Source organism: Syngnathus acus, chromosome 6, assembly GCF_901709675.1.
Source record: "Syngnathus acus chromosome 6, fSynAcu1.2, whole genome shotgun sequence".
Classification (NCBI taxonomy): Eukaryota; Metazoa; Chordata; class Actinopteri; order Syngnathiformes; family Syngnathidae; genus Syngnathus; species Syngnathus acus.
This window is the reverse complement of record NC_051092.1, coordinates 14,069,189-14,094,777: the sequence shown is the minus strand read 5'-3', so window position 1 is coordinate 14,094,777 and position 25,589 is coordinate 14,069,189. Positions and strand designations below refer to the sequence as shown.

Here is a 25,589-nt window from a genome sequence, read left to right as displayed (position 1 = left end):
TTTTATGATAATCTTTCCACATCACCGTACGTCCTCCTGAAAGTAAAGCCAACATTTGAAATGTATCTAGTGTATTGTCAGTGCTGATGGATGGTGAAAATGTACTTTCCTACTTTATGATATGCTTATGTTCATGTATTTCTCTGCTTTCTGTACAAGGAAGTTGCCAGTGTGGTGTTGTTGTTACTTAAGCAATGAGTGTATGCTCTTCTCAGTCAACTAGAACATTTCAAACAGTGGGCAGTGCCTCTTTATCTACTGAGCTGTCCATGTCTTAAAGTCTTTATGCATATGGGCCGAGCGTACCTTGACTAAATATTAGTCATCTCATCATTTTAATCAAGCATGGATCCACTAAAAGTCATATCTAGCCAAGCATGGTAAATTCTAGATGAGTTGGCAGCCTTTAGAATGTTTACGGACATACAGAAACGCAATTGGAAATGAGGCCAAAAATGATTGAATGAGGAAAAATAAAACTCACATTCTCCAAAAAAAGCTTGGATGCAAAAAACACTCATATTCACACAAGCCTCACTCATAAAAAAAAAAAAACCTTCCACATCAGGAAACTCATATTTACAAAAATTCAAGACCCCAAAAAACGTAAATGTCAGAAAAAATCTCACATATCCTGAAATAAAAACAGTCAGTAACATACCAGCGTTTGGGATTTGAAATGGCTTTTTGCTTCAGTTTTGACTTTCCTTGGATCTTATCTGGGATCACACACAAAAACATCATGTACAATAGGCCACATAATGTTTCACTTTCATTTATCCAAAATACAGAACTTTCTGTCCTCTTTGTTAAGTCCTGCCCCATCCTACTCACATATTTCTGTTTGTATAAACCCACTGAGTCATAGCTCACTTTTGGAAAATAAAATGTCCCGCTTAAGTTAAACATCATTGTGTCAATACGCATTCACAAGCTGGAGAACAATCAAGCCTCTCGTCAAAACCGTCTCCAGCAATTTGGCAAAGCTCTGACAACAAACCGTGCCCACTGCCACACGAAGACAAGCACGAGTGGATCTTTGCTATCTTTTATTCTAGGTGTGGACCCCTATAGTGTTTGTCCTTGGAGGATCTGCTTGACAGTCTTAGTTACAATGGGTATAAAAAGTCTACACACCCATGTTAAATGTCAAGATTTTGTGCGATTAAAAAATGAGACCAAGATAAATCATTTCACAACTACCATTAATGTGAACAAAAAATATTTTGTGGGGTTGCACAAGTGTGCACACCCTCTTAACAAGGGCTGTGTTCAGAATTAACCAATCACCTGCCACAATTATAAATGCCTCTGATTAACAACAAATAAAGTTCAGATGTTGTAGTAGACTTTGCTTATTTTATTTGCTCTTTAGCAGAAGCCTGAAGGTCTGAGCACAAAATGCTTCAGCTCAAACAAACCGACTAGAACAAAAGAAACGTATTTGTGTTAATCAAAGGCAATACAAAAAAAAAAAAAAAGTGAAACACAAAAACACACTAAGACGATGATGAGATGCATAACTTTTTATTTAATGTTCAATGTCAGGAGCTGTGCCAACATGTTGATATTACAAGAGAGTAAAACTTCGCCGTCTTCGAGCTGGAGCTGCCGCAGTTTTGGAGCAGTCGCTGAGGGCACATCTACACTCGTCCACGTGGATGTAGGTGTAAGGAACGACGTCTCCGTTGATACACAGCAAGTCGACCGTGCGATTGCTAGATCGGTACCCCTTACAACAAGAGCAAGTAGGTTGGAGCGTGGCTGTCTCCAGTGAGTATCTGAAGGCGCAAACAAAATGTCAGATCAATAAATATGATCAATTCTTGTGTGTTGTGTGCAATGAGCGTACTTTGTGTAAGTGTTGCAAGATCCTTCACAATATGGAATGTCTAACTCCTCAGTAGATCGGCAGTTCTTGTGCGTGATGTGCACTTTATTTGGCACTGGCTTGCAAGCCTTTTCCTGCTCCATACCTTTTAGACAGAGAAGCACAATTAGCTGCCTTGTACCAAATTCACCACTAGGGGCAAAGCGTAAGAACATGATGGGTACTCACAAATTTGACAACATCCATTTGCTGCAGTTTGAATGGTGTTCTAAAGGAAGAAATATGAACGCAAAATGAGGCTTTTTTTTTTTAAATTGTGAATTATTTCTCAATACATTGGTGAAACTTACAGGTTGGCAGTTGCTTAGCTCGAATGGCGGGCACACAATTCGTGTGCCGATGGCAGTTAAAGCTTCGCCGCTCCTCACGCATGTGTAATGCTCACATTGATCGTTCGGTGGGGACCAAATGTCACCTTGCTGGAAATATAATCGGATGACTGTCACTTACAACGAGACACTCCAACAAACAAAAAAGCCCCAAAACATAGATACGCTGTCTAAATTAACTCAATGTGATATCTTGGCCTGTTTAGCTGAACACAAAGTTTTCATTCTGTTGTGTAAATGGCAACACTCACTTACCCTGAGCACCTGCTCATTTCCACTAACGTTGAAGAGGCAATGCGTCTGAACACACCTTCCGCAGCATTCATTTGTTCGAGGTTCTGCATATCTAAAACCCTGAAAAATAATGAAACTGTTTCAGTTCAATTGTATTTCTGTGCCTTGTGTGTGCGACTTGGCCACCTGGGAGCAGTACAATACGGACATACAGAACAGTCACACCTTCTCAGTAGCCAGTAATATACTACCGGATCTTCGCAGAGGATAAAGAATTTATAACTGTGAATATATTACCTGTCTACATCTATTGTAGACAAATATGTGTTATAATACCGCCTCACAGATGCCATTTATTACCCAATCTATAAAATCTTGCATTCATATCGCTGTTTTTTCAAAGCATAAAAATGGCCAAACAACAGGCCAAGTCCCAAATCAGGCCACACCGCAGTTTGTACTGTACTTATTTTTACATACCTGTTCACAGAGCTGTTGGCATTGCTGAACCTCACACTTTATTTGTAATAAACCATTTGTGGGGTCCACCAGATCGGTACAGACACAGTCCTGACATGGAACCACAGGAACCGACTCACCAAGCTAGAGAATAAATAGGAAGTGTTCATAATAAGTGTATGATGCTGCAACTTGAATTTACTGAAAGTTCCAAATATATTAAATAAACCATGTACCTGATATATACCGTTTTTGTGGACACAAACGTTTTTGGGCTCTGGAACGGAATAAGAGACATGGCGAAGCGCATCATATGAGGTTAGGCCGATTAGTGGTCCTAGAAATTAAGCCGAAAAGTGAAAAGCTCACCGCATGTGTATTCGGGACAGCACTTCCCCTCTGGCACATCGATATTGACAGTGAATCCAATTGGACACTCCGGGTCGATGTGTGGACAAGTGTTGCTTTGACATCCTGTGGATGAGACGAAATGACCTGAGACCACCTTTATCTTCATGACCATGAACAGATGGAAAGTGACAGTGCATCTTACGGCAAGCTAGAATGGAGCAGCACGGGTCCGCTGGGTTGGTCTGGTTAACAAGGGCGAATCCTGAAACAGAGCAGTTGAGGGCCGGCGGTGGCGGGCAAACCTTTGGTTGGCATGTTACGGCCTTGGTGGTCTTCTCACAGATGCAGTTCTGGCAGTTGTACTCAAACCTTTCATTAAACTAACGGAATAAATCACAATTACTGAAATTGTCCTTTGGGGCATCGATGGCACAAAGATTTCTGAACCGGACTCACCACACGAGGAATACCCCCAGCATCAATACATCCTGTTGGAATATTTGCAACGTCATTAGACTTTTTCGTGATTTGCGATGAAGGTTAGGTAAGGTAGTTAAGCTCACCGCACTCTTCGACACATATGTTGGAGTCTTTGTTGAAGAGCTTCATACCATCAGGACAGAAGCAGCCTTCAGTTTGGTAGTCCAGCCTTTGTTTATAAGGACTGTGAAGGTCCAATTGACATATACAGTTGTAACACTTCACAAAAAGCAAAAACGCAACAGATCACAGAGTCATTATTGTAACATTCCGTACCTGTCTTCACAGGTTGGCTGCTGAACAGTACCGCATGGTTTGTACACTTTGTCGAGAGGGCAGTCACTTTCTGTGAGTGAAGAAAAGATTTTCCTTGTTGGATGACATTTCTTGCCAAATAAAACAAACATTACGATTTCGATGACAATGAAAGGAAACGGGTTTTTTACCACAGTGTGTGGTGTGATTCCTCCAGTGCAAACAAACTCCAGCTTGAGCACAGGCGTCGGCGTACATGTGCAAACTTGTGCATTCTATTGTTGGGTTGGAAACATGACAGCTGTCAAAAACACATCCTTGATAGTAGTCGTCGGGTTTGACCAAGGGGTGGCACTCCTCAAAGACGCTGTGGAAGCAAAACACAAGTTCAAACAATCATGTTGGCAAATTACACGCCGCCGTCGATCTACCTGCTCAAGATTAGATCACATTCCGAGTCTGGCTTGCATGGAATCAGTGTGGGTGGGGGCAGAGGTTCGTTAGTCGGGATCACAGACGGTATTTGGCAGTTGGGTTGGTAGATGTCTTTGGCGGGCCAAAAGTCTGCCATCAAACTGCAGCTCTGGATAATCTGGCCTCCGGGAAGCATGCAGTCGTCTGCCTGGTTGTTGTTGCAGTTGCCTAGACGCAATACAATACCTCAAAGTACATGGAATGGTGATGTATGAATGCAGAAACTGGAATGGAAAGCTTACCGCACTGGCCCTGTGTGTTGCTGTCAAAATTCTTAGAGGGCAGGTTGATAGTGAAGTCACTAATACCAAAGGTAATAACCACTTCTAAGGGTATGATCTTTACAACTAATTCAATGCCAGAACTGAAGATCACAATGTCTTGTTGGATGTAAGGAAGTCTCAGACGCTTTTCATCTTTGAAGGCCTAAAAAACAAAAATTTGACCCAAAAAAAGGGATTATTAAAGTATCAGCGGAAAACATTTTGTATGTGTAAAAAAATTGAGATTAAGGAATTACAGGTCAACTATTTTGTTAGGAACATAATTTCTTTTGAATACAACACTAACATAAGAACATTCTTTGGATGTAAGAGTAATATATATCTAGGACAGACCAGCAAAGATCAAGAGTTGCCTTGACAATCAACAATCAAAGAAATCCAGGGTTCCAAATTTAAAATATTACACTGTTAATTTTCAAGATAATACATATTGAAAAAAACAAATCATATATTACCTCTAGTTCTGACGCTCCAATAAGGTTTTGGGTCTTGAGTACAAAAACGTTGGCTTCGTACGATATAATTAATGACCGTGGGCAGGTAACATGTTGAATGGCATCACAGTAGACATTATCAACATAAATCTTTAAATCATATTTTGGCGTAATCTCTTCCATTAGGACATATGTACAGTTTCCTTGATAGTTATAGTAGAGGCCATCAAATGTGATGTAATGGGGATCTCCCCAGCCTTTACATTCACCTGAAAAACAAGAAATGATAAAAACAGGAATGAAACAAACTTAATGAGTTAGAATTAGTCGGAAATCAGCGGAAAAGAGCTTACAGTCACAAACATATTGTTGGCAGCAGACGTTGTCGTCATAAACAAGAACAGGATCCTTTCCATTGGCACAAGTGATGTTCTTTAAGGGCGGACATTCGTATGGAATGATTTCAATCGTGTTGTTCTCGATGCATCTCGCCATTGTGCAGTTACACAAAACGAAGGTCTCATTTTGCTGAGAAAAACAAAGAAAGAATGTTTAGAAAAATGGATTAATTTAAAACGAGGCAGAATAGATTACATATACATATGTACAGTTGTGCCCTCAGATAGAAGTTTAATTATTTAAGTGACTACGCTTACTATTAAATTGTTCTGGCCTCCACCTAAAAAAATTATAAAAATATATAATTGAGTCAGGGGAGGCAAAACTACATTAAGTGGCACAATATAAAGCAATAACAGAATTCATAAACCATGTCACGTGTATGTCAGGGCATCACTGTACATCTGAATAAAGGCGTAACAGATTCTGGATAAATGGAAGCTCTTACGAGAACATCCCATTCAGGGCACCAAGGAACGCTGGGGGTAGGTTTTGGCAAGGGTGTAGTCCAGCAAGGTTCAGTCTTGTTTTGAATCTCACAAATATTGGAACAAATCATTGTGAGACAAATTCCCGATCCAATATGTTCCCTGTCAAAAATTGTTTCACCTGCACATATGGGAAAAAAGTTGAACAAACAACACAAACTATAAAGTAATAATCTGTCGAATGTTTGGACGAATGAATTTCTTTACCTGGGTTGTAGTGCTTGCCATTTATTACGCAGAAGCATGGCGTAGTTGTGCCTTCATTTGTAGTTGTAGGTTTGAGTAGAGTGGTAGATATTACTATAGTTGTTGGCCCTTCAGTTGTTGTGCTGGGTCCTGTGGATGTGGTTGTAGATATTGACGTAGTGGTTGGTCCTTCATGTGTTGTGCTAGGTCCCATGGTTGTCGTTGGACCTTCAGTTGTGGTTGTGGGTCCTGCAGGTGTGGTTGTAGATTTTGTTGTGGTAGTTGGTCCTTCAGTTGTTGTGCTGGGTCCTGAGGATGCTGTCGTAGATTTTGCTGTTGTAGTTGGGCCTTCAGTTGTGGTGCTGGGTCCTGCAGGTGTAGTTGTTGGCCCTTCAGTTGTGGTGGAGGGTCCTGATGGTGTGGTTGTAGATTTTGTTGTTGTAGTTGGGCCTCCAGTTGTTGTGCTGGGTCCTGCAGGTGTGGTTGTAGATTTAGTTGTGGTAGTTGGACCTTCAGTTGTTGTGCTGGGTCCTGCAGGTGTGGTTGTAGCTTTTGGACCTTCCGTTGTGGTGGTGGGTCCTGATGATGTGGTTGTAAATTTTGTTGTCGTTTGGCCTTCAGTTGTGGTGCTGGGTCCTGCGGGCGTTGTTGTAGATTTGGTTGTTGTAGTTGGGCCTTCAATTGTGGTGCTTGGTCCTGCAGGTGTGATTGTAGATTTAGTTGTGGTAGTTGGTCCTTGAGTAGTTGTGCTGGGTCCTGCAGGTGTGGTTGTAGTTGCTGGACCTTCAGTTGTGGTGGTGGGTCCTGATGGTGTGGTTGTCGATTTTGTTGTTGTAGATGGACCTTGAGTTGTGGTGCTGGGTCCTGCGGGTGTCGTTGTAGATTTTGTTGTTGTAGTTGGGCCTTCAGTTGTGGTGCTGGGTCCTGCAGGTGTGGTTGTAGATTTAGTTGTGGTAGTTGGTCCTTGAGTAGTTGTGCTGGGTCCTGCAGGTGTGGTTGTGGATTTTGTTGTTGTAGTTGGTCCTTCAGTTGTGGTGCTGGGTCCTGAGGGTGTTGTTGTCGATTTTGTTGTTGTAGTGTGGCCTTGAGTTGTTGTGCTGGGTCCTGCAGGTGTGGTTGTAGATTTAGTTGTAGTAGTTGGACCTTCAGTAGTTGTGCTAGGTCCTTCAGGTGTGGTTGTAGTTGTTGGACCTTCAGCTGTGGTGGTGGATCCTGATGGTATGGTTGTAGATTTTGTCGTCGTAGTTGGTCCTGCAGTTGTGGTGCTCGGTCCTGCGGGTGTCGTTGTAGATTTTGTTGTTGTAGTTGGACCTTTAGTTGTTGTGCTGGGTCCTGCAGGTGTGGTTGTAGATTTAGTTGTGGTAGTTGGACCTTGAGTAGTTGTGCTAGGTCCTGCAGGTGTGGTTGTAGTTGTTGGACCTTCAGTTGTGGTGGTGGATCCTGATGGTATGGTTGTAGATTTTGTAGTCGTAGTTGGTCCTTCAGTTGTGGTGCTAGGTCCTGCGGGTGTCGTTGTAAATTTAGTTGTTGTAGTTTGGCCTTCAGTTGTTGTGATGGGTCCGGCAGGTGTGGTTGTAGATTTAGTGGTGGTTGTTGGACCTTGAGTAGTTGTGCTGGGTCCTGCAGGTGTGGTTGCAGTTGGACCTTCAGTTGTGGTGGTGGATCCTGATGGTATGGTTGTAGATTTTGTCGTCGTAGTTGGTCCTTCAGTTGTGCTGCTGGGTCCTGAGGGTGTCGTTGTAGATTTTGATGTTGTAGTTGGGCCTTCAGTTGTTGTGCTGGGTCCTGCAGGTGTTGTTGTAGATTTAGTTGTGGTAGTTGGACCTTGAGTAGTTGTGCTGGGCCCTGCAGGTGTGGTTGTAGTTGGACCTTCAGTTGTGGTGGTGGATCCTGATGGTATGGTTGTAGATTTTGTCGTTGTAGTTGGTCCTTCACTTGTGGTGCTGGGTCCTGCGGGTGTCGTTGTAGATTTAGTTGTAGTAGTTGGTCCTTCTGTAGTTGTGCTGGGTCCTGATGAAGTGGTTGTAGCTTTCTTCGTGGTAGTTGGACCTTCAGTAGTTGTGCTGGGTCCTGTAGGTGTGGTTGTAGTTTTTGGACCTTCAGTTGTGGTGGTGGGTCCTGATGGTGTGGTTGTAGATTTTGTTGTCGTAGTTGGGCCTTCAGTTGTGGTGCTGGGTCCGGCAGGTGTGGTTGTAGATTTAGTTGTGGTAGTTGGTCCTTGAGTAGTTGTGCTAGGTCCTGCAGGTGTGGTTGTAGTTGTTGGACCTTCAGTTGTGGTGGTGGATCCTGATGGTATGGTTGTAGATTTTGTCGTCGTAGTTGGTCCTTCAGTTGTGGTGCTAGGTCCTGCGGGTGTCGTTGTAGATTTTGTTGTTGTAGTTGGGCCTTCAGTTGTTGTGCTGGGTCCGGCAGGTGTGGTTGTAGATTTAGTTGTGGTAGTTGGACCTTGAGTAGTTGTGCTGGGTCCTGCAGGTGTGGTTGTGGTTGGACCTTCAGTTGTGGTGGTGGATCCGGATGGTATGGTTGTAGATTTTGTCGTTGTACTTGGTCCTTCACTTGTGGTGCTAGGTCCTGCGGTTGTCGTTGTAGATTTAGTTGTTGTAGTTGGGCCTTCAGTAGTTGTGCTGGGTCCGGCAGGTGTGGTTGTAGATTTAGTGGTGGTTGTTGGACCTTGAGTAGTTGTGCTGGGTCCTGCAGGTGTGGTTGTAGTTGGACCTTCAGTTGTGGTGGTGGATCCGGATGGTATGGTTGTAGATTTTGTCGTTGTAGTTGGTCCTTCACTTGTGGTGCTAGGTCCTGCGGTTGTCGTTGTAGATTTTGTTGTGGTAGTTGGTCCTTGAGTAGTTGTGCTAGGTCCTGCAGGTGTGGTTGTAGTTGTTGGACCTTCAGTTGTGGTGGTGGATCCTGATGGTATGGTTGTAGATTTTGTCGTTGTACTTGGTCCTTCACTTGTGGTGCTAGGTCCTGCGGTTGTCGTTGTAGATTTTGTTGTTGTAGTTGGGCCTTCAGTAGTTGTGCTGGGTCCGGCAGGTGTGGTTGTAGATTTAGTGGTGGTTGTTGGACCTTGAGTAGTTGTGCTGGGTCCTGCAGGTGTGGTTGTAGTTGGACCTTCAGTTGTGGTGGTGGATCCTGATGGTATGGTTGTAGATTTTGTCGTCGTAGTTGGTCCTTCACTTGTGGTGCTAGGTCCTGCGGGTGTCGTTGTAGATTTTGTTGTTGTAGTTGGGCCTTCAGTTGTGGTGCTGGGTCCTGCAGGTGTGGTTGTAGATCTAGTTGTGGTAGTTGGACCTTGAGTAGTTGTGCTGGGTCCTGCAGGTGTGGTTGTAGTTGGACGTTCAGTTGTGGTGCTGGATCCTGCAGGTGTGGTTGTAGATCTAGTTGTTGTAGTTGGACTTTGAGTAGTTGTGCTGGGTCCTGCAGGTGTGGTTGTAGTTGTCGGACCTTCAGTTGTGGTGGTGGGTCCTGATGGTGTGGTTGTAGATTTTGTTGTCGTAGTTGGGCCTTCAGTTGTGGTGCTGGGTCCGGCAGGCGTGGTTGTATATTTAGTTGTGGTAGTTGGTCCTTGAGTAGTTGTGCTAGGTCCTGCAGGTGTGGTTGTAGTTGTTGGACCTTCAGTTGTGGTGGTGGATCCTGATGGTATGGTTGTAGATTTTGTCGTCGTAGTTGGTCCTTCAGTTGTGGTGCTAGGTCCTGCGGGTGTCGTTGTAGATTTTGTTGTTGTAGTTGGGCCTTCAGTTGTTGTGCTGGGTCCGGCAGGTGTGGTTGTAGATTTAGTTGTGGTAGTTGGACCTTGAGTAGTTGTGCTGGGTCCTGCAGGTGTGGTTGTAGTTGGACCTTCAGTTGTGGTGGTGGATCCGGATGGTATGGTTGTAGATTTTGTCGTTGTACTTGGTCCTTCACTTGTGGTGCTAGGTCCTGCGGTTGTCGTTGTAGATTTTGTTGTTGTAGTTGGGCCTTCAGTAGTTGTGCTGGGTCCGGCAGGTGTGGTTGTAGATTTAGTGGTGGTTGTTGGACCTTGAGTAGTTGTGCTGGGTCCTGCAGGTGTGGTTGTAGTTGGACCTTCAGTTGTGGTGGTGGATCCTGATGGTATGGTTGTAGATTTTGTCGTCGTAGTTGGACTTTGAGTAGTTGTGCTGGGTCCTGCAGGTGTGGTTGTAGTTGTCGGACCTTCAGTTGTGGTGGTGGGTCCTGATGGTATGGTTGTAGATTTTGTTGTTGTAGTTGGTCCTTCAGTTGTGGTACTGGGTCCGGCAGGTGTGGTTGTAGATTTAGTTGTGGTAGTTGGTCCTTGAGTAGTTGTGCTAGGTCCTGCAGGTGTGGTTGTAGTTGTTGGACCTTCAGTTGTGGTGGTGGATCCTGATGGTATGGTTGTAGATTTTGTCGTCGTAGTTGGTCCTTCAGTTGTGGTGCTAGGTCCTGCGGGTGTCGTTGTAGATTTTGTTGTTGTAGTTGGGCCTTCAGTTGTTGTGCTGGGTCCGGCAGGTGTGGTTGTAGATTTAGTTGTGGTAGTTGGACCTTGAGTAGTTGTGCTGGGTCCTGCAGGTGTGGTTGTAGTTGGACCTTCAGTTGTGGTGGTGGATCCGGATGGTATGGTTGTAGATTTTGTCGTTGTAGTTGGTCCTTCACTTGTGGTGCTAGGTCCTGCGGTTGTCGTTGTAGATTTTGTTGTGGTAGTTGGTCCTTGAGTAGTTGTGCTAGGTCCTGCAGGTGTGGTTGTAGTTGTTGGACCTTCAGTTGTGGTGGTGGATCCTGATGGTATGGTTGTAGATTTTGTCGTTGTACTTGGTCCTTCACTTGTGGTGCTAGGTCCTGCGGTTGTCGTTGTAGATTGTGTTGTTGTAGTTGGGCCTTCAGTAGTTGTGCTGGGTCCGGCAGGTGTGGTTGTAGATTTAGTGGTGGTTGTTGGACCTTGAGTAGTTGTGCTGGGTCCTGCAGGTGTGGTTGTAGTTGGACCTTCAGTTGTGGTGGTGGATCCTGATGGTATGGTTGTAGATTTTGTCGTCGTAGTTGGTCCTTCACTTGTGGTGCTAGGTCCTGCGGGTGTCGTTGTAGATTTTGTTGTTGTAGTTGGGCCTTCAGTTGTGGTGCTGGGTCCTGCAGGTGTGGTTGTAGATCTAGTTGTGGTAGTTGGACCTTGAGTAGTTGTGCTGGGTCCTGCAGGTGTGGTTGTAGTTGGACCTTCAGTTGTGGTGCTGGATCCTGCAGGTGTGGTTGTAGATCTAGTTGTTGTAGTTGGACTTTGAGTAGTTGTGCTGGGTCCTGCAGGTGTGGTTGTAGTTGTCGGACCTTCAGTTGTGGTGGTGGGTCCTGATGGTATGGTTGTAGATTTTGTTGTTGTAGTTGGTCCTTCAGTTGTGGTACTGGGTCCGGCAGGTGTGGTTGTAGATTTAGTTGTGGTAGTTGGTCCTTGAGTAGTTGTGCTAGGTCCTGCAGGTGTGGTTGTAGTTGTTGGACCTTCAGTTGTGGTGGTGGATCCTGATGGTATGGTTGTAGATTTTGTCGTCGTAGTTGGTCCTTCAGTTGTGGTGCTAGGTCCTGCGGGTGTCGTTGTAGATTTTGTTGTTGTAGTTGGGCCTTCAGTTGTTGTGCTGGGTCCGGCAGGTGTGGTTGTAGATTTAGTTGTGGTAGTTGGACCTTGAGTAGTTGTGCTGGGTCCTACAGGTGTGGTTGTAGTTGGACCTTCAGTTGTGGTGGTGGATCCGGATGGTATGGTTGTAGATTTTGTCGTTGTAGTTGGTCCTTCACTTGTGGTGCTAGGTCCTGCGGTTGTCGTTGTAGATTTTGTTGTGGTAGTTGGTCCTTGAGTAGTTGTGCTAGGTCCTGCAGGTGTGGTTGTAGTTGTTGGACCTTCAGTTGTGGTGGTGGATCCTGATGGTATGGTTGTAGATTTTGTCGTTGTACTTGGTCCTTCACTTGTGGTGCTAGGTCCTGCGGTTGTCGTTGTAGATTTTGTTGTTGTAGTTGGGCCTTCAGTAGTTGTGCTGGGTCCGGCAGGTGTGGTTGTAGATTTAGTGGTGGTTGTTGGACCTTGAGTAGTTGTGCTGGGTCCTGCAGGTGTGGTTGTAGTTGGACCTTCAGTTGTGGTGGTGGATCCTGATGGTATGGTTGTAGATTTTGTCGTCGTAGTTGGTCCTTCACTTGTGGTGCTAGGTCCTGCGGGTGTCGTTGTAGATTTTGTTGTTGTAGTTGGGCCTTCAGTTGTGGTGCTGGGTCCTGCAGGTGTGGTTGTAGATCTAGTTGTGGTAGTTGGACCTTGAGTAGTTGTGCTGGGTCCTGCAGGTGTGGTTGTAGTTGGACCTTCAGTTGTGGTGCTGGATCCTGCAGGTGTGGTTGTAGATCTAGTTGTTGTAGTTGGACTTTGAGTAGTTGTGCTGGGTCCTGCAGGTGTGGTTGTAGTTGTCGGACCTTCAGTTGTGGTGGTGGGTCCTGATGGTATGGTTGTAGATTTTGTTGTTGTAGTTGGTCCTTCAGTTGTGGTACTGGGTCCGGCAGGTGTGGTTGTAGATTTAGTTGTGGTAGTTGGTCCTTGAGTAGTTGTGCTAGGTCCTGCAGGTGTGGTTGTAGTTGTTGGACCTTCAGTTGTGGTGGTGGATCCTGATGGTATGGTTGTAGATTTTGTCGTCGTAGTTGGTCCTTCAGTTGTGGTGCTAGGTCCTGCGGGTGTCGTTGTAGATTTTGTTGTTGTAGTTGGGCCTTCAGTTGTTGTGCTGGGTCCGGCAGGTGTGGTTGTAGATTTAGTTGTGGTAGTTGGACCTTGAGTAGTTGTGCTGGGTCCTGCAGGTGTGGTTGTAGTTGGACCTTCAGTTGTGGTGGTGGATCCGGATGGTATGGTTGTAGATTTTGTCGTTGTAGTTGGTCCTTCACTTGTGGTGCTAGGTCCTGCGGTTGTCGTTGTAGATTTTGTTGTGGTAGTTGGTCCTTGAGTAGTTGTGCTAGGTCCTGCAGGTGTGGTTGTAGTTGTTGGACCTTCAGTTGTGGTGGTGGATCCTGATGGTATGGTTGTAGATTTTGTCGTTGTACTTGGTCCTTCACTTGTGGTGCTAGGTCCTGCGGTTGTCGTTGTAGATTTTGTTGTTGTAGTTGGGCCTTCAGTAGTTGTGCTGGGTCCGGCAGGTGTGGTTGTAGATTTAGTGGTGGTTGTTGGACCTTGAGTAGTTGTGCTGGGTCCTGCAGGTGTGGTTGTAGTTGGACCTTCAGTTGTGGTGGTGGATCCTGATGGTATGGTTGTAGATTTTGTCGTCGTAGTTGGTCCTTCACTTGTGGTGCTAGGTCCTGCGGGTGTCGTTGTAGATTTTGTTGTTGTAGTTGGGCCTTCAGTTGTGGTGCTGGGTCCTGCAGGTGTGGTTGTAGATCTAGTTGTGGTAGTTGGACCTTGAGTAGTTGTGCTGGGTCCTGCAGGTGTGGTTGTAGTTGGACCTTCAGTTGTGGTGCTGGATCCTGCAGGTGTGGTTGTAGATCTAGTTGTTGTAGTTGGACTTTGAGTAGTTGTGCTGGGTCCTGCAGGTGTGGTTGTAGTTGTCGGACCTTCAGTTGTGGTGGTGGGTCCTGATGGTATGGTTGTAGATTTTGTTGTTGTAGTTGGTCCTTCAGTTGTGGTACTGGGTCCGGCAGGTGTGGTTGTAGATTTAGTTGTGGTAGTTGGTCCTTGAGTAGTTGTGCTAGGTCCTGCAGGTGTGGTTGTAGTTGTTGGACCTTCAGTTGTGGTGGTGGATCCTGATGGTATGGTTGTAGATTTTGTCGTCGTAGTTGGTCCTTCAGTTGTGGTGCTAGGTCCTGCGGGTGTCGTTGTAGATTTTGTTGTTGTAGTTGGGCCTTCAGTTGTTGTGCTGGGTCCGGCAGGTGTGGTTGTAGATTTAGTTGTGGTAGTTGGACCTTGAGTAGTTGTGCTGGGTCCTGCAGGTGTGGTTGTAGTTGGACCTTCAGTTGTGGTGGTGGATCCGGATGGTATGGTTGTAGATTTTGTCATTGTAGTTGGTCCTTCACTTGTGGTGCTAGGTCCTGCGGTTGTCGTTGTAGATTTTGTTGTGGTAGTTGGTCCTTGAGTAGTTGTGCTAGGTCCTGCAGGTGTGGTTGTAGTTGTTGGACCTTCAGTTGTGGTGGTGGATCCTGATGGTATGGTTGTAGATTTTGTCGTTGTACTTGGTCCTTCACTTGTGGTGCTAGGTCCTGCGGTTGTCGTTGTAGATTTTGTTGTTGTAGTTGGGCCTTCAGTAGTTGTGCTGGGTCCGGCAGGTGTGGTTGTAGATTTAGTGGTGGTTGTTGGACCTTGAGTAGTTGTGCTGGGTCCTGCAGGTGTGGTTGTAGTTGGACCTTCAGTTGTGGTGGTGGATCCTGATGGTATGGTTGTAGATTTTGTCGTCGTAGTTGGTCCTTCACTTGTGGTGCTAGGTCCTGCGGGTGTCGTTGTAGATTTTGTTGTTGTAGTTGGGCCTTCAGTTGTGGTGCTGGGTCCTGCAGGTGTGGTTGTAGATCTAGTTGTGGTAGTTGGACCTTGAGTAGTTGTGCTGGGTCCTGCAGGTGTGGTTGTAGTTGGACCTTCAGTTGTGGTGCTGGATCCTGCAGGTGTGGTTGTAGATCTAGTTGTTGTAGTTGGACTTTGAGTAGTTGTGCTGGGTCCTGCAGGTGTGGTTGTAGTTGTCGGACCTTCAGTTGTGGTGGTGGGTCCTGATGGTATGGTTGTAGATTTTGTTGTTGTAGTTGGTCCTTCAGTTGTGGTACTGGGTCCGGCAGGTTTGGTTGTAGATTTAGTTGTGGTAGTTGGTCCTTGAGTAGTTGTGCTAGGTCCTGCAGGTGTGGTTGTAGTTGTTGGACCTTCAGTTGTGGTGGTGGATCCTGATGGTATGGTTGTAGATTTTGTCGTCGTAGTTGGTCCTTCAGTTGTGGTGCTAGGTCCTGCGGGTGTCGTTGTAGATTTTGTTGTTGTAGTTGGGCCTTCAGTTGTTGTGCTGGGTCCGGCAGGTGTGGTTGTAGATTTAGTTGTGGTAGTTGGACCTTGAGTAGTTGTGCTGGGTCCTGCAGGTGTGGTTGTAGTTGGACCTTCAGTTGTGGTGGTGGATCCGGATGGTATGGTTGTAGATTTTGTCGTTGTAGTTGGTCCTTCACTTGTGGTGCTAGGTCCTGCGGTTGTCGTTGTAGATTTTGTTGTGGTAGTTGGTCCTTGAGTAGTTGTGCTAGGTCCTGCAGGTGTGGTTGTAGTTGTTGGACCTTCAGTTGTGGTGGTGGATCCTGATGGTATGGTTGTAGATTTTGTCGTTGTACTTGGTCCTTCACTTGTGGTGCTAGGTCCTGCGGTTGTCGTTGTAGATTTTGTTGTTGTAGTTGGGCCTTCAGTAGTTGTGCTGGGTCCGGCAGGTGTGGTTGTAGATTTAGTGGTGGTTGTTGGACCTTGAGTAGTTGTGCTGGGTCCTGCAGGTGTGGTTGTAGTTGGACCTTCAGTTGTGGTGGTGGATCCTGATGGTATGGTTGTAGATTTTGTCGTCGTAGTTGGTCCTTCACTTGTGGTGCTAGGTCCTGCGGGTGTCGTTGTAGATTTTGTTGTTGTAGTTGGGCCTTCAGTTGTGGTGCTGGGTCCTGCAGGTGTGGTTGTAGATCTAGTTGTGGTAGTTGGACCTTGAGTAGTTGTGCTGGGTCCTGCAGGTGTGGTTGTAGTTGGACCTTCAGTTGTGGTGCTGGATCCTGCAGGTGTGGTTGTAGATCTAGTTGTTGGAGTTGGACTTTGAGTAGTTGTGCTGGGTCCTGCAGGTGTGGTTGTAGTTGTCGGACCTTCAGTTGTGGTGGTGGGTCCTGATGGTATGGTTGTAGATTTTGTTGTTGTAGTTGGTCCTTCAGTTGTGGTACTGGGTCCGGCAGGTGTGGTTGTAGATTTAGTTGTGGTAGTTGGTCCTTGAGTAGTTGTGCTAGGTCCTGCAGGTGTGGTTGTAGTTGTTGGACCTTCAGTTGTGGTGGTGGATCCTGATGGTATGGTTGTAGATTTTGTCGTCGTAGTTGGTCCTTCAGTTGTGGTGCTAGGTCCTGCGGGTGTCGTTGTAGATTTTGTTGTTGTAGTTGGGCCTTCAGTTGTTGTGCTGGGTCCGGCAGGTGTGGTTGTAGATTTAGTTGTGGTTGTTGGACCTTGAGTAGTTGTGCTGGGTCCTGCAGGTGTGGTTGTAGTTGGACCTTCAGTTGTGGTGGTGGATCCTGATGGTATGGTTGTAGATTTTGTTGTTGTAGTTGGTCCTTCAGTTGTGGTACTGGGTGCTGAGGATGTCGTTGTAGATTTTGTTGTTGTAGTTGGTCCTTCTGTAGTTGGGCTGGGTCCTGCAGGTGTGGTTGTAGATTTAGTTGTGGTAGTTGGACCTTGAGTAGTTGTGCTGGGTCCTGCAGGTGTGGTTGTAGTTGGACCTTCAGTTGTGGTGGTGGATCCTGATGGTATGGTTGTAGATTTTGTCGTTGTAGTTGGTCCTTCACTTGTGGTGCTAGGTCCTGCGGTTGTCGTTGTAGATTTTGTTGTTGTAGTTGGGCCTTCAGTTGTTGTGCTGGGTCCTGCAGGTGTGGTTGTAGATTTAGTTGTGGTTGTTGACCCTTCAGTAGTTGTGCTAGGTCCTGCAGGTGTGGTTGTAGTTGTCGGACCTTCAGTTGTGGTGGTGGGTCCTGATGGTATGGTTGTGGATTTTGTTGTTGTAGTTTGTCCTTCAGTTGTGGTACTGGGTCCTGAGGGTGTCGTTGTAGATTTTGTTGTTGTAGTTGGGCCTTCACTTGTTGTGCTGGGTCCTGCAGGTGTGGTTGTAGCTCTAGTTGTGGTAGTTGGAACTTGAGTAGTTGTGCTGGGTCCTGCAGGTGTGGTTGGAGTTGTTGGACCTTCAGTTGTGGTGGATCCTGATGGAATGGTTGTAGATTTTATTGTCGTAGTTGGTCCTTCAGTTGTGGTGCTAGGTCCTGCGGGTGTCATTGTAGATTTAGTTGTGGTAGTTGGACCTTCAGTCGTTGTGCTGGGTCCGACAGGTGTGGTTGTAGATTTAGTTGTTGTAGTTGGACCTTCAGTAGTTGTGCTAGGTCCTGCAGGTGTGGTTGTAGTTGTTGGACCTTCAGTTGTTGTGGTGGGTCCTGATGGTGTGGTTGTAGATTTTGTTGTCGTAGTTGGACCTTCAGTTGTGGTGCTGGGTCCTGCGGGTGTGGTTGTAGATTTTGTTGTGGTAGTTGGTCCTTGAGTAGTTGTGCTGGGTCTTGCAGGTGTGGTTGTAGTTGCCGGACCTTCAGTTGTGGTGATGGGTCCTGATGGTGTGGTTGTAGATTTTGTCGTCGTAGTTGGTCCTTCAGTTGTGGTGCTGGGTCCTGCGGGTGTCGTTGTAGATTTAGTTGTAGTAGTTGGTCCTTCTGTAGTTGTGCTGGGTCCTGAAGGTGTGGTTGTAGCTTTAATTGTGGTAGTTGGACCTTGAGTAGTTGTGCTGGGTCCTGCAGGTGTGGTTGTAGTTGTCGGACCTTCAGTTGTGGTGGTGGGTCCTGATGGTGTGGTTGTAGATTTTGTTGTCGTAGTTGGACCTTCAGTTGTGGTGCTGGGTCTTGCGGGTGTCGTCGTAGATTTTGTTGAGGTAGTTGGTATTTCGGTTGTTGTACTGGGTCCTGCTAGTGTAGTTGTACTTGTCGGACTTTCCGTTGTGGTGGAACCTAATGGTGTGGTTGTAGATTTAATAGTCGTAGTGGTTCCTTCAGTTGTTGAGGTGTGTACAGTCACAACAGGGGCAGTTGCTTGGCTTGTGGGCTGTGTGCTTTCAGTTATAGGTCCTTCATTTGTTGTTGAACTCAAAGGAGGTACAGTTGTTGATTTTGTGGTTGTCATTCCTTCAGTTGTAGTTGGAGGTTCTGTTGATATGGTAGTGGATATTGTTGTTCTGGTTACTTCTACAGTGGTAGTGTAATTTACTGTTGGTGTGGTTGTAGGTATTGTGTAGGTGGTGCTTGGACCTTCAGTTATTGGAGTTGTTGGCGGAGCCGCTGTTGTAGTAGCACAGGTTTCATTTCCAAATATCACTGTTCTATTAATGCATATTGCATAGTAGCACATTCCGAGGTTGTCCGTCACATTGTAAATAACTTCATATTCATCATATCTTGATCCATTGTAAAAGCAACCTTCACATTCTTCAACACATATCTGGTGATCCTCATCAAATATGGGCTTATCTTCTGGACATACAGGATAACAACCTGAAAATAAATTAGCACATTTTAATTTGAAGATTGTCTAACCATGTCAGTGTCATGCCAATATGTATGCTTAATTATTGTTTCATTTTCTAATAGTATATGAAATATGATCATTTCATAATCTTACCCTCCAGGCTGGGTAAGGGGTTGCTACAAACTCCCTCGAGATTCAAGCAGGTCTTGTAGCAAGGTTGATGACATGGGTTGTAGTGCCACCGGCATTCATCTGGGTTGTTGTAGTAATCACAGTAGACGGCTAAGGGCAAAGAAAAGAAAAGAACATTAAAATTGTAAAGCCATCCATTTATTGTCTTATCTCGTTGTAAGCCTAGTTGCCGGTCAATTTTTATTTAAATGGACAATGAGTCACTCCTCATTGCTTATTAGTAACTTCAAATGAACTCTACAAATCTCAGTTCTGTTGTTAGGCACAAATTGATATAATTTACTTACGACAGATGTCTGGAGTTCTCCATCCAACACATACACCAGCTTCATTACAAGCTTGAGCATAGGCTCCAACTGCTGTGCAGAAACATTCACAGTCGCCTCCAGCATCACAGGCACACGAGTCTTGTACACAGTTTTCATAAAATGGAAGCGGATCCACCTGTTCAGACAAATCATATGCCGGTCAGATAAACTGTAAAATGTCAAACATTTTCAAGATAAATCTGCCATTACCGTATTGTGACATGGTTGGAATGTTTTTCCAGTTATAATGCCGCACATCATTTTCGACCAGTGGTGACGAGAAGGTGCTGCCTTACAGGGGTCGCCGTTTACTTCCACATTTGGGCAACTGCTGCCTGTTTTCCAGCTGTTTGCAAATTCTAACATATTTGTCACTAACAGTTGACCTTGAGTAGTGAAGTCATTTTGTTCATTGTCATCAAAATCTCCACACAGGCCACATACTTCTCCCTGCACAATCAAACAAATAAGTTATTTCTCAAACTATTGCGCAGTATCAAGGTGACATTTCTTATTTGTATACAACATTAATTCTTTATTTCTCCCTTCAATCATATACTTGAACTTACACTGTGTTGAGGTTCCAAGAGGATCCGAACAGTTGTTTTGCGATCCCACATCACCGCCATGCCAAATACAGATTCCACCACCAAATACATGCCGACTGTCCTTATCGTGTACTTTATTTCATTGCCCGTGTCCAGTTCGATCTCCTCATACTTTCCTTTGGATAGCTTGATTTCCATTCGCTGAAATGTAAATAAAGTTCATGTTGATTGTGTTACAATGACAAGAACAGACCTTAAAGTGTCTTATAATATTCTGGCGTTGCTTTAAGTCTTACCCCTAACTGGATTCGGACAGTTTTTGAGCATGTGGTGCCTGTCGTGCCACACGGCACGTTCTCTGTGATTACTCCAAAGTTGTCCTGTACTGTTTTATTGCCACATTTGTTCTTAAAAGGGAGATGCATAGTAATGTAAATACAAATCAGTCATTTCTAAAACCTTGTTAAGAATTATAATTCTGTCTTATTCCAATTCTGTAATTTGACACCACTGAAATTCTCTATTTGTCGTATTCTACTGACCTTTACTGCAACATAGCTGCAGTGCCCTTGAAAGCCATATGTCCGCTGATCAAATGTATTATAATGGCCACTTCCATATATAATACAGGTTCCAGGGCATTTTTCCTCTGTGCACTGCCATTTTCCACTTCTGCAGATACTGGATTACAAACAATAAACATAAGAGTTGTTAATATGGAGATAATGTAAAACAATCATATTGCAAAGTGATAACAAGTTCATACCATGTGTTGCATTGATTTGGAATTTGTGTTCCAGGAGCATAGAATATTCCATCATGTTTACATGGACATTGTGACTTTTCCACACAGTAACCTCTGCCGTCGTCAAAAAGCTCATCTGGACACCGACAACCTGATTCACAATCGTTGGAGTCCTGCCAAGAAAGACCAAAGAGCTAATTGAAAATGAACAGGAAAAGTTCCCAGATGAGAGGAAAACTGGGCAAAAAAAGCACTTACACATTCATCGCTGTCCAGATTCAAACACGTTGCCGCGCATTGGACTCCGAGTTGTCCTGAGCCAGGGTCGGAGCAGTTGAAGTACACTTTGTGTGGTGGACATGCTGCAAGATAGGGACAATATTTGCAGTTTAACCAAATGAATGACTCAATGGAAAAAAAAAAAAAAAAAGGTACACACACAAACGCGTCTTACCTGATGAGCGGATTCTCCAAGATTGGCAATGCAGCACCCCATTACTGCACACACTAAAGTGTTTGGATAGAAAGTGTCAGTGGTGCATATAAGAATAATTTTTTAAATTGTCGTTGGTAATATTGTGAGGTGTTTTAATATTTTATCCCTGTAATTGAGCCAAACGGGGAATAAAAATTAAAAGCCACTTTTAATACAAAAATGCTGTTTAAACTAACCAGTGTTCATCCTTGATGTTGATCGACTTCCCAGGCTGGATGATGGCCTCATTATGATAACAGGGACACTTTTCTTTGGGGATGCAGATGGAATGGTCATCCAGGTATTGACCCTCGGGGCAGGAGCAGCCGTCCACGGGCAGGAAGTCAGATGGGCAAGTTTGCAGTGTTGAACTCAACGATCTGCAGGTCAGCTCGCACCGTTGATGCTTGTATGAGAAGATCTGAGTTTGTGGGCAGGTTCTTGTGTATTTGTCTGTTTAGAGCGGAATCCAAGAAAGGTTATGTCATAGGAGATTGTCACAGATGAAAACTATTTATCTAAATCATTTTATAGGGTCCAATGGCTTGTAACAAAGGAAGGGTCAAATTATCGACATGTAAACAAACTAATTATTTATCATTGATAGTATTCTTTCACCTTAAAAAAAGTACAAATTACCAATTATCTATCCATGTATTTTCTTTAAAGTGCTAATAAAAACTTCACCAAATTCACATTTATTTATGTATTTACTTATTCATTTAGTTAGTTTTCAATTTATTTAGTTTTCAATTTATTTATTTATTTACATTCAAATGAAATTTTTAGCAGATCATATAAGAAAATGTTAATCAGATAGCCATCAGGAAGCTCTTACCACACACGTTGGCTCTCCAGTCCATCAAGAAGACTCCCTTTGAGGCACACGCTCGGGCATAGGAAGAGAAGACGGCACACAGGCAGGCTTCACTCTTGTCACAGTTGCAACTAGCGTAAGTGCAGCGCTGCAGAATAAAGCAAAAACTGCTAACTGCTTGTTGTAAATGTGACCAAAAATAAAATGACCCAAAAAAATAACCAATATCTTTCCTTGGCATACTGAAATGAACAGTTTTTATGAATTAAGATGGATTTACTGTGTTAAATAAAGACTAGTCGGTACCTTGTAGTACGCCGCAGGATCCACGAAGGAATGGCACTGTTCAAAGGTGCTATTTGGTTGTAACAGTAAGGCGCACCAATGCTTGGCATACAAGTCTGGAAAATATGGAAAATATCTTTTATAATCACAACAAACAAACACGAAGGTTTAAACGCTGTCGACGTGTACCATTTTCCAGACTGAGAGAACAAGGGTCATCAAGTCTTTCCCTGCTGTCTCGGCACATGAGGCTGGATTTCCAGGCGTTACCAAATGAAGTGGCCGTCCCCTCGACGATCCCCTGAGGGGTTTTCATGTCATCGGACACGACCAGGTTGTAGTTGCCACATAAGCCTTTTGGGGGAAACAAGGAATGTCAATGTAATCAAATGTTGGCGTTGTCACCCTAAATTCTAACAATTTGTATTCATATAAAACTCACCGCGTGTCTTTCCGTTGTAGCTCTCATCCAGCCGGACATACACTTGCATAAGAGGCACGTGCTGAATCTGAATTTGCAACCCAAAACTGGTGTGTAGCAGGATGTGAAAAGATGACGCGTGGAATATGTTGATGTCGGCTATGAGGAAAATACAGAAACACAACAATTAATCACTTGGTGACACAAAGTAAAGATGAGGCTTGGATTGCGCGAGCCACCTGTCTGGTACGGCAAAGTGATGCTTTGCTGGTTCTGCTTGACTGTCCCATCAGAAATAAACATTAACACCTAAACACCAAAATAAAAAATTAGTTAAGCCGTGGATCAGACTCGCATACGGCCTATCATATTTGACTCACATTATTTCGGTCATTGTTTATCAGGATTTTCAGCGCCTTGAGACAAGTGTCAAAACGTTGGTTTACACACGGCACCAACTGCGCTTGGATGGTAAACTTTGGACTCGAGTCATCCTGGAACACACACAAACATTTAAATGAGATCAATGTCACAGCAGGACGTTAAATTACTGTCAGACAGTATTTTCTCCACCAAAGAAAGCTCGGATTAATTCACCTTGCTTTCCACTTTGGCTAGTGTGTAATAACAATCTCCGTGGAAGGTGTAAGATTTGCCATCGAAGGTGCTTATATGGAAACCTTCCTCCACTGCGCACGTAGCCGGGCCCTGAAGATACTCACAAGACCATCTCCCCTGAAAACACGTACTGAGATAACACATGGAATTAAAACACTTGACCAACAGGAAAACATAATAATAATATTAATGATTATCATTATTAGTATAATATAATATAATATAATTATTAACATTAATTTTATGATTATAAAATATTTCGCTCACCATATCTCCTTGTCTTGTTGATAGCCCTCACTAGAGTTGTAGATTCTTCCATGCATGCACTGACATTCCGATTGCTCAATGCATCCTCTCATGGAAATATCATCAAACACAGTGCCTAAAAAGTGTCACTGTCATTTTAGAATCACAACGTAAATGCAAACCGTGATTCAAATGCAAAGAGGACTGACCAGGTGGGCAGAAGCAGCCATCCATTCGGTGGTCTTCACACAAGGAACTGGTGTCCTGGTGCGTGCACGTGTCCATGCAAGGAGAACCGCTTTCCTCATACACCATGTTGTAAGGACACTGCTTAGCTGTAACAAAAGAGAGCAGGGGTGTGGTTTAATGCCAGTAACGTTGTTTCCAATCTATTCAAATCATGTTAATAGCTGTATAAGTTTACCACAGAAGTCTTGTGTCCTCCAGTTGGGAGGCACTCCACCAGCATGGGAACACTGTCGGGAGAACTCGGAGAGTGTGCTGCAGACACAAGTGTCGTTTGTGCGGTTGTTGCAGCTGCACAAGTCCTGCACGCAAGCCTGCAGGTAGGGCGTAGGGTCGATAAGCTGCGTGCAGGGACTCCAAGGCTCGGAAATCAGCAATTGGTTGCAGGTCGTTCTCTAAAAGGAAAACAGAAAAGCGTTACTTATATGTGGATGCTTTTGATAACACATGACAAATGCAACTCACAAACTCATCGCAGGAATCCTCAGCTTGAACATCTTCCAACTCCTCAAAGGGGTCCTCGCAGTCATCATTTGGGTTATGAACCTTGTGGATATTGCCAAACTCAATGCGGCTGATTATTCGATCTGCAAAGGGTTTTGTTTGTACTGTCAATAATAATAATATTAATAATAATAGTTTTATGAACATAATGTTTTTCATAACAATTTTATAATAATTTCATAAACCAACCATTGTAAATCAACTCATTGTAGATATGATCGCCATTGTAATCGCCGCAGAGTCCACAAGTGTGATTAGCGTAGTCACGATCAACCTCGACCTACAAAAACATAGATAAATCGAGAATAATAAGATTCAGACGTTGCGACTTTTAGAGAGTCGGATATAGTTGGAAGCTTCCCAGTCAGTATGGAGATTAATGACGATAATTTATAATTTTACTAAAGTTAATAAAAAACAACAACCCACCAGTTCCATCTAAGGCATGCTGGTAAAATTCATTACTTTATTTATAATAAAACCTTTGCATTTCAATTTTTCTAGTCATCAGTTTTTTTCCAAATTAAGCTTAATTTTCTTTTCATTTTAAGATGCAGTGTGTATTATAAACACATATATGCATTTTAAATATAGTTCTTAAAAGTCTTGTAACGTACAAAATTCAAAATTACTAAAAAAAATCTGATACTTACCATGACCGCATCGTCACCATTCCACATGACAACAAGGCCGACTTTAGACTGCAGTTTGATGTATACAGCATTATTTTCGACTTGAACTCCACTATTATAGTACGGCAATTCGATTCTACAAAAAAACAAGACATCTCATTAATTAAATTTAAAAAAAAGAAACTTGGAATCTTTTGGTTTTCAACTTACATCTGGCCGTTAACAGTGACCCCTTCCTTGGTGAGACGGAACGCCAGGTCATTGATGGTGACCACCAGGTAGGCCACGGTGGGGTTCCCATCATTCTGCTCCCTCCTCATATGCACCGAGAACTCTTGCATAGCCTCGTGACAATCCGAAGCGAGGTTATACTCGCACGTGCCGGAGAACTGGTAAACGTCTCCGTCGAATGTCTTGAAGTGTTCTCTGCCCCACGTACTGCAGATGCTGCCGACATGGTTGCTGACTGAACGGGACGGAAAACAGAGTGGTGCGTTTTAGGATGAAATGACGAAAAGGTGTTTGATTGGTCTTACCCAGTCTGGCCTTGACTTCAATCCCAACAGACACAGTCAGGAAAAACAAGGCCACTCGTTCCCACCTCATGGCTGCCACAGTTCCCATGGACAACGCGGGTAACATAGGCTGACTCTTCTGGGCAGCTCCTTATATTTAGACTGCTCGATTTGATCACACCTTCTTTCAGGCAACTTTTATTGCCACCACATGGAAAACGAGTTGAATGGAGGTCTGACGCCAATACAATGATACCCACATCCTCCTTGTGACATCATTGAGCAAATTTGCTTGCAGATCAATGGAAAGATTTTCATGAACAAGATATTGAAAAACATAATCTGCCACTGACACTAAAGTATTAATCACAGAGGAAGGTATTATTCAATTCCTGGTCTTCTATAAAGGTTATTCGAAGTTCTTCCTATCAAGTGCAGGGAATATTTAAAGGGAACAGATGCTGTTGGAAATGAAGTAATATTTTAGGGCATATTTTAAATACAAGCACACACCAAAAGTGAAGACGCAACATTTCTCACACAAAAGAGGCCACAATCAGCTTTAGTGTATCTCAACACACGTAGTTCCCAACGCTCTAAGGATAAACAATCTTGG

At 44.2% G+C, this 25,589-nt stretch overlaps 1 protein-coding gene across 50 annotated transcripts; it reads right to left on the bottom strand.

Annotated features, from left to right (window-relative positions):
• Positions 1-1,511: 1,511 nt before the first annotated feature.
• LOC119123967 (mucin-2-like) lies at positions 1,512-25,152 on the bottom strand. 50 transcript variants are annotated; one of them, XM_037253409.1, is made up of 68 exons: positions 24,995-25,152; positions 24,669-24,924; positions 24,480-24,594; positions 24,016-24,106; positions 23,788-23,909; positions 23,501-23,717; positions 23,286-23,411; positions 23,098-23,212; positions 22,810-22,960; positions 22,593-22,706; positions 22,452-22,521; positions 22,234-22,371; positions 21,981-22,145; positions 21,813-21,907; positions 21,528-21,654; positions 20,887-21,142; positions 20,669-20,721; positions 20,473-20,576; positions 20,236-20,408; positions 20,012-20,150; positions 19,766-19,876; positions 19,491-19,670; positions 19,132-19,371; positions 18,901-19,057; positions 18,575-18,703; positions 17,326-18,447; positions 15,979-17,217; positions 15,421-15,873; positions 14,881-15,255; positions 14,575-14,775; positions 14,302-14,349; positions 13,702-14,136; positions 13,456-13,656; positions 13,183-13,230; positions 12,583-13,017; positions 12,337-12,537; positions 12,085-12,111; positions 11,464-11,919; positions 11,218-11,418; positions 10,945-10,992; positions 10,345-10,779; positions 9,805-10,074; positions 9,373-9,591; positions 9,100-9,147; positions 8,314-8,709; positions 7,909-8,253; positions 7,576-7,683; positions 7,108-7,407; positions 6,715-7,047; positions 6,286-6,552; positions 6,039-6,199; positions 5,545-5,719; positions 5,213-5,460; positions 4,716-4,899; positions 4,431-4,641; positions 4,191-4,366; positions 4,021-4,090; positions 3,828-3,928; positions 3,721-3,752; positions 3,467-3,644; positions 3,283-3,387; positions 3,150-3,190; positions 2,935-3,057; positions 2,476-2,574; positions 2,182-2,310; positions 2,060-2,099; positions 1,853-1,976; positions 1,512-1,781 (listed from the first exon to the last, which is right to left on the bottom strand). In XM_037253409.1, exons 1-68 carry the CDS (start codon positions 25,098-25,100, stop codon positions 1,571-1,573), a joined length of 14,169 nt encoding a protein of 4,722 aa, XP_037109304.1. In that variant the 5' UTR covers positions 25,101-25,152; the 3' UTR covers positions 1,512-1,570. The 50 variants fall into 50 exon arrangements, with proteins under 50 accessions (XP_037109304.1, XP_037109303.1, XP_037109284.1 ...); XM_037253408.1 differs by having other exon boundaries at positions 9,100-9,591; positions 15,421-15,468; positions 15,694-15,873; XM_037253389.1 differs by having other exon boundaries at positions 9,100-9,591; positions 15,979-16,374; positions 16,420-17,217.
• Positions 25,153-25,589: the final 437 nt, after the last annotated feature.